We start from the raw sequence: 8,497 nt of genomic DNA, 5'->3' as shown, positions 1-8,497 counted from the left end.
AGTCAAAGATACCTGGAATGAACCTGCCTTACATGATCTTAATGTAATGGAGAAACTGCAGCAAGTACAGCAGCAGTTGATACAGTGGAGCAAAAGAAAATTTGGCCATGCTCAGAAGAGGATCACATGGTTGAAAGGTGAACTCCAGAACCTGATGAATAGCACATAAATCAATGGAGAATCAGCTAAAGCGAAAAAGTTAACTCAAGAAATCGATCAACTATGGCGACAAGAGGAGATGTATTGGGGCATGAGGTCGAGGATAAGCTGGCTAAAGTGGGGTGATAAAAACACTCGATTTTTTCACGTGACGACAATTCAGAGAAGATGTCGAAACCAAATCACAATGCTAAAAAATGATAGAGGAGATTGGGTACGGGGGGATCAACAGCTAAAAGTTTCAGAACAAATATACAAAAATTTATACACATTAGTGGGCTCCCGCAACTAGCAACCCATCTTACAACTCATCCCTACCTTAGTGGATGACCAAATGAATCATACCTTGATTGCTCCAATTACAGGGGAGGAGATTTCTAGAGCTATGTAACAGCTAGGAGCTTTCAAGGCACCTGGTCCCGATGGGTTTCATGGCATCTTCTATAAAGAACACTGGACAACAATCTCCAAGGATATCCATCAAGTAATGCAGCTCTTCTTCACCTCTGGCCATCTAGATCCTGCACTCAACCGAACACTCATCACATTATACCCAAAATCCCACACCCTAAAAAACTGGAGCAATATCGCCCCGTCAACCTCTGTAATTTTCTTTACAAAATAACCTCCAAAGTACTGACAAACAGGCTCAAACCAATTTCACCATACATCATCGCGGAGGAACAAAGTGCATTTGTGGGAGGTAGGTAAATTCAGGATAATATAGTGATAGTTCAGGAGGTGCTACACAGATTACGAACCAGCAACAGGAAAAATAAGTTTCAAGCTGTTTTAAAATTGGACATGCAGAAGGCGTATGACCGCATTGAATGGGACTTTCTTAAAGCATGTGTAACAGAATTGGGATTTTGTGACCTATGGGTACAATAGATTATGCAGTGTGTGACCACAGTAACATTCAACATAAATTTTAATGGGGAGCCCTTACCTTTTTTCAAACCCACCTGTGGCTTACGCCAAGGTGACCCACTCTCACCTTATCTCTTTATCATAGTGGCCAATGTGCTGTCTATCCTGATGAAGAAAGCTGTTCAGGAGGGTTCACTTACAGGAATCAAATTGAGCAACCACTACCCTACTCTGTCCCATCTACTTTTTGTAGATGATTCGATCTTCTTCCTGCATGGCACAATTGTAGAATGTCAAAACTTGGCTGAAATCTTAAATCAATATTGCTTTGCTTCAGGTCAGGCAATCAATCTCAACAAATCAGGCATTTATTTCAGTAAAGGATGTCCTACAGCTCTAAAGAGAAATATGGCAACAACTCTTAGAGTTCCAGAAATCACAAAGACAGGGAAATATTTAGGTATACCTTCAGACTTGGGGCACTCCAAGAAAGACATGTTCGCATGGATCTTAGCTCGGGTCAATTCCAAACTGGATAGTTGGAAGGAAAAATTGTTATCAAAAGCAGGAAAGGAAATACTCCTGAAAGCAGTAATACAAGCCATCGCTCACTATGCTATGTCAATTTTCAAAATACCTATATCGATTTGCAAAGCAATTGAGAGGAAGGTTGCATCTTTTTGGTGGGAAAAGTAATGAGAAAAAGGCTGGAATTCATTGGAAGAAGTGGGATTTGCTGAAAACCAGGAAGAGTGAAGGGGGTTTGGGTTTCAAAGATCTACAAATCTTTAACACAGCAATGCTAGCCAAGCAGATGTAGCGTATCATTCAAAATCTAGATTTTCTGTTAACAAATTTTTTGAAAGGGCTGTACTACTCACACTGTGATATTTGGAATGCTAGCAAAGGTTCACGCCCCTCGTGGGGTTGGCAGAGTATCATCAAGGCAAAGGACTCCATAGCTCCTCAGGTCATGCATAAGATTGGCAATGGAAAGAACACAACAATTAGAACAGATTGATGGCTAAAAAGTGGCCCCATAGGAGGCCCAGCACCAAATCAAGAGCCAGCCAAAGTTGCAGATCTCATAAACCAAGGTACAGGCACATGGAATGAAATTATGCTACATTCTATGTTTGATGAAAGAAGAGTTAAGGAAATTTTAGCCACCCTCATTGGTTTACCTGATAAAGAAGATAAATTGGTATGGATGCATACAAAATCAGGAGATTATACAGTAAAGAGTGGCTATTTTATATTCAGGGAAGCCTCAATCAAATCACAGGACATACAAGCAACCTCGTCTTACCAAGTTAACCCCAACCTCTGGGAATATATTTGGCAGTCCACAACCCTGCCCAAAATTAAACTTTTCCTCTAGAATGCATGCAATAACGCCTTAGCTACAATGGAGAATTTACACCACCGAAAGATCGTACCTTCTCTTCTATGCCCCCTCTGTAAGCAAGAAGCATAAACCCTCGAACACACACTTCTTCTCTGCCCATGGACTGCCAAGGTCTGGATCTCGGCTCCCCTGCATTTACAGATCTCCAGATTCGGCCTCACTTGGTTTGAGGACTGGATCTGTAGCATACACCAAAATCCAGTTACCTCCGGCAAATTTGATCATATAGCGGTGGTGTTATGGAGTATTTGGAAAGAGCGGAATCAGTTTATCTTCAATCATCAAACCCCAAGACCGCAATCAACAATTGCTAGAGTAGAGGCGTTAACAGAGAGTTACAAAGCAATAAACGGAAAATCTGACAGCAAGAAGGAGACCGAACACTCATCTGGAACCTGGCTTCCACCCCCTCCAGGTATGCTTCGAATCAATATAGATGCATCTTTTGCTCCCAACCTGGCAGACGACTTAATATCCACCGATGTGAGCGATCCTCCTCAACACAGAGCCACCATCGCTTGCGTTTGTCGAGATCACCGAGGTTTCTTGGTGGACGGTTTTGTGAAGCCAGTCGACGCTACTTCGGCCTCTCAGGCGAAGGCGATCGCAATGAATGAAACCCTAGATTTCATCGAGAATCGAAGCTTTCTCTCTCCACAAGTACACTCTGACTGCCTCTCTCTTGTGCAAGCGTTAAAGTCTTCTACTGAACTCAGTTGGGAAGTGCATTCGATCGTGAGCCGGGCCCAAGTCAAACTCGCTCGTCTTCCGGGCCTCTCCCTGGCTCACTGCAACCGAAGCTCAAATTGCCTCGCGGATTGGACAGCTAAGGCCTGTCGAACAACACTTTACCCCCTAACTGGATATCCAACCCTCCTGCTTTACTTGATCTTTTATGCACTGATGCTCTTGGTGTTATATTCCCTCATATGAAATAGTAAATCAAGTGCTGCTGTTTGCCGTTCAAAAAAAAAAAAATTTGTAACGCAAGGAGTATAGAAGAACAATCTCGCACAAGCGATGTTTATATAACTCAAATTTAAAATTCGTAATCATCCTGAAGTTTCGTTTTAAGAGAAATTAAATCATTTTAAGCGTGACGAATTTTCTCTCTCTCACATCCATCAGTATGATCTACGGGACATAAAAAGAATTCAGCAGAAAAAATGAAAAAAAACAATTGGACCACATGTCTGTTTGCCCGCTACAAATTCGGTCGTTTTATATACAGAGGTGATAAGGAAAATTAAAAATAGTCCCAAAGAATTAATCCAACACTTGCATTACACTGTTGATGAATCTTGGATCCTTTATTTTCCTGTTGAATTTGGGAAGCGAAGCTCCAAAAGACAGAAGACATCTCTCCTCTGCTATGGGACCTTACCATTTGTTCCCAAGACATATGCTCCTACATTCAAATCAGATTTTAATCAGGAATTCATTGATAGACCGCGGTTTTTGTTTGAAGTGCGGTTAAGGTCAAGCGACACGATTGAGAACGAACTCGGCAATAACTGATGAAGTAGTTTACATAAAGAAGAGGAGTTTACCTAATGTGGGCATCAGCAAGGATAGTATGGCAATGCCGGCAATCTTGAGAGGCAACCCGACCTTGATCATGTCGGTGATTTCGATGTGGCCGGTTGTGAAGCCGACGATGTTGGACGGAGTGCCGGTGGGTAGCAAGAAAGCAAACTGAGCCCCGATCGCTCCAGGAACCATTAGGAGCAGCGGGTGCACGCCCATGGTCTTGGCAATCTGGATGAGGAGAGGGACGAGGAGCGTCGTGGTCGCATTGTTCGAAGTGAACTCAGTGATCGTCCCGCTTATGATGCAGACAGCCGGGGCGATGGCCAGGTACGGCACCTCCTCTAGGAAACCTAGAGTTTCCGACAGGACATCTGCAAGCCCACTGGAGCGGACCCCGTCGGCGATTGCGAAGCCGGCCCCGAGGAGGAGGATGATGTTCCACGGCAGCTTCTTGCACTTGTTCCAATCCATCAGTTTCTCTCCTTTCTGCTTCTTGTTCGGGATTATGAAGAGCAACGTCGCCATCATCACCTGTTCTCGAGATCGAAAAATCACGCCCTTAGCATTTTGTAATAATACTAAGCTGTCACGACAAGAACATGATGTGAAACTTATAAATGATCCGAATTTCTTCATTGTTAAACTAATTTCACATAAATTTTTCAGTCTACAGATACTTTTAGATTTCAAGATGATATATATATACTCACACTAACGGTTCCATCGCCTGCTCTCCCTTTAAAAAGAGCTCCCCAACCGGGAATGTCATCTGTTATGCTTCTTGTCATCCACAAAACTATCAGCATCTGCAAATTTTTTTAGTTTTATTCATCTTAATAATGCTATCAACCGTATAAGCTAGAGAAATTATTAGGAAAATTGAGTGATTAACGCACCGAGAAGACGGCCAGCACCATCTTTTCAGCAAATGCCATTGGACCTACACACACATTTTTGCACAAATTATACCTGAATCACCTCCTTCATTAACATAGAAAAGATTCCAAGAAGATGTCCATGAAATGAGAGGAAGGAAGGTGAGCTTTGGGGGGGGTCATTTTACCTAGCAATTCAAGCTCCCTCTTGAGATGGGCCTTGTCCAAGTAAGCAGACAGAGCCCTTCCCGAGCCCCTGGAACAATACATCAAGCAGAGAATCCCCCACAAGGCCACGAAGATCAGCAAGGCCAGGGGGAACCCAAAGAAGAACCATGTGTTGAAGCTGATGGGGTCGGCCTCAGGGAAATAGCTCTTCCACATCCCCACCAGGATCAGGTTGACGCCCGTCCCGGTGAGGGTGCTCATCCCACCCACGGCGGAGGAGTATATCACCCCCAGCACCACCGCCTTGCAGAACTTGCGCGCCGCCTCGGGCTGGGCGGGCCCCTCCGGGAGGCGCTGGAGGATCCCCGTGGCGACGGGCATCATCATCACCGCCGCCGCCACGTTGTGCATCCACATGCTCACAAACGCCGTGGTGGCGCATATCCCGAAGGAGCAACAGAGGCGGGTTCAGTGGCTCTCCGCAGAAGAGTAACGTTACCTGTGAAAAGGAACCCGCCCGCGTTGAAATCCGAACTAAATCGAATAGACCCGAACAAAGAATTTTGGATCTTTTCTTGCCTCGGGTTTCCTTTCAATTCGGTTTGTAGGTAAAACAATAGATTTCCCAATGGTCCGGTTCGTTTGCGGGTCATTAACCCGAACCGATCCCAAAAACATTATCAAACTTGTCTAGAAATCAAAATAATCAGAGTAAAAAGCATCTACTAAACATTGAACACATTCATGAATACTAGAAAATTAAACTTGTCACTTGATAACCCGACTCGATCATTTTATGGTCCCAATTCCTATGCAAGTTGGGACTTGGGTGAAGTATCAGTAAAGATTCGAACCAAACCGGTTCATTTGCCACCCACTAATTATAGAGTTATAAATTAAGGGATAACTAAATTCTCTGTATACAATTCATATAGTGTTTTTTTTTTTTTTTTGGGTCAGTCAATTCATATAGTGGTTGAATACTGCCTTTCAATCAACATCACAATGTCAAGTGCTTACATGTGTTATTATGGATAACCTCCTATAAGTTAAAGGCATTATTGAGATAATGTTAGTGACGATTAACAACATTATAGAATAGCTTCTACCCGATAATTAATCATAAAGTACCATACACTCAAGAGAACTTGAGGCCGAAAAAGGAACCCTCCATTTCACATTCACTTAATGTACGAAAAGAGTTTGAAAAAAAAAAATGTACGAAAAGAGAAAATTGAGACCACACAACATGGGGTGTCCTTGGCTCAATGATTTGACTCCCAATTTAAGCAAAAAAAAAATCAAAATGAAAAAAAAATTTGAATCAAAGAGAAAGCCATATAGAAATTCTTGAAATTAATGTTTGTGCACGAAATAATATATAGGCCAATGAATTGCAAATAATATATGGTGTAATATGGGGCAAAAAAAGGAAAAAGAAAAAAAAAATTGCAAGATTATCCAAGAAGAACTCACATTCAAGGCGAGTCTCCGGTGGATGTTGTAGTGCTCGACGGCGAGAGCAAGAATGAAGCTCCCGAGAACGAGGGCGATCACGTCGTCCATGTAAGACCTGGCGACGTCGTCGGCGGCGGCAATCCCGAGCATCGGGAACAGGAAGAGCGGCGCCATCGAGGTCACCGGCATCGGGACTGCCTCGGTCAGCCACCACGCAAACATCCACGCCAGCACGCCGAGCATGTTGCGGCTGCTCACCGGCCCGTCGAGCCTCACGCAGAGGCACGTCGCGGCGCACAGGAGCGGGCCGAGCGCGATGAACACGTTGCCGGGGGTGAAGAGGTTGAGGCCGGAGGACGATGGAGGTGGAACGGGCGGCCCTCCTCCGCCGCCATGGTCGTCCCGGACCGGGAGGAGAGGGGTCTTGGGATCGTCGCCGTTGTCGTTCATCTCGTGGGAGGTGGGAAAATGATTAGGGGAAGCGCTTCTTTTTATCTATGAAGTTTGGAGCAAAGGGGCTCCCCGTTGGCAGTGGAGAAACTCATTCTTTTATCCTTATGGCAATTCTTTTTCTTTTTTTTAATATTTATGTTTTTGGGTCAGACTCTTTGGATCTTGTCAATTAATGAAAATTAATGCGATCTTGTAATTAGATAGTCTTGCCACCCAATCAAGACTTAAATTTATTTAATATCAATATTATATTCTTCATTATTTTGACTTGAAGGCAGTCGCCCTTAATAATTATTTTTTATTTTATTTTGATCCCACATGCGTGTTTGTCTCCATGCGTATCACACGGCAGCGTCGCGGCTTCCTCGTTCGAACGTACAAAACCAATTTCTCCTTTTCCTTCTGCTTCTCCAATTTCAACTTTCGACTTAATTCCATAAACATTAGTCGATTTTCCAAGCAATATACCATTTTCCTCGTATCATACGGCAGCGTCGCGGCTTCCTTGTTCGAACGTACAAAAACAATTTCTCCTTTTCCTTCTGCTTCTCCAATTTCAACTTTCGACTTAATTCCATAAACATTAGTCGATTTTCCAAGCAATATACCATTTTCCTCGTAGAAACAAACAAGAATGTCTCAATCTGCATGATTGTTGCGGGTCGTGGTTCCCATCCGGATGAAACCCGCCTTTGATTCGGACTGGAAGGCTGTGTCACGTGAAATAAGCCGGGGCAAAACTTGGCTCCGACATCATAGAAGTAGTATATAAAAGCATATAAATCCCTTTGGACGAATGATGCACGACACTTTAACATTCATTTATTTTTGGGTCAATGCTACGAAAAATCTCAAAGTAGTATACATGTGATAAATTTACTCCAAATGACTAAAAAAACCCAAACTAATAAATTTATCATAAAATAATTTATTTAATTATCAAAAATCATAAATTGTATATTTGTAACAAATATACATTCCATTAAATTAGATTAATATTACAAAAAAATTACAAAATTAGTACAACTGTGATTGATACGTGTCGTGTAAAATTTAACAAAAACTATTACAAGATAAATTTGTCACAAGTATATTAAATTTTGACAAATTTATCAAAGATATATTAGTTTGGAGTTTTTATGGTATGAAACCTTTAATTATTTATTTATTTATTTATTTATTGTCATTATGCCAATTATGAAACTAAAATACATCTTAATTTGGTGACGTGGAATTATGTCTAGTGCCAATCACCATTTAGGCGCCAGAAACGTGCAAGATGATTATGAGATCGTTTTCAACGCACATGGAGCCACAATGATGGAGAGTTCAATTATGGCACTCCGCTATATTTTAGATTTTACTCTCTCTTCAACCGTCGCTGTTGCGTCTTTTCATATGCGGTCATTTAATAAAATCAAATGTCGTCCCAATCCAATTTGCCTACGTGGACTTTCCTGATGGAGATTGAGCGGACTTGTCAGCACCGGCTGCTGATTATCATCATCTTTTCTTTTTACTTTTTCTTTTTGTGCGAGAAAAATATATATAAAATCAATAATGTGAGTTGAACGTT

The 8,497-nt window shown here is 42.3% G+C and overlaps 1 protein-coding gene across 1 annotated transcript; it reads right to left on the bottom strand.

Annotated features, from left to right (window-relative positions):
* Positions 1-3,590: 3,590 nt before the first annotated feature.
* Positions 3,591-6,989, bottom strand: LOC104445634 (tonoplast dicarboxylate transporter). Its single transcript, XM_010059540.3, is given in 7 exon segments — positions 3,591-3,845; positions 3,988-4,498; positions 4,678-4,773; positions 4,864-4,907; positions 5,031-5,457; positions 5,459-5,509; positions 6,487-6,989. Coding segments are annotated over 7 exon segments (1,599 nt in total). The 5' UTR covers positions 6,919-6,989; the 3' UTR covers positions 3,591-3,807.
* Between the last annotated feature and the right edge of the window lie 1,508 nt (positions 6,990-8,497).

Source organism: Eucalyptus grandis, chromosome 5 (assembly GCF_016545825.1).
Source record: "Eucalyptus grandis isolate ANBG69807.140 chromosome 5, ASM1654582v1, whole genome shotgun sequence".
NCBI classification, from domain to species: domain Eukaryota; kingdom Viridiplantae; phylum Streptophyta; class Magnoliopsida; order Myrtales; family Myrtaceae; genus Eucalyptus; species Eucalyptus grandis.
This window is presented reverse-complemented; position numbering and strand designations above follow the sequence as displayed.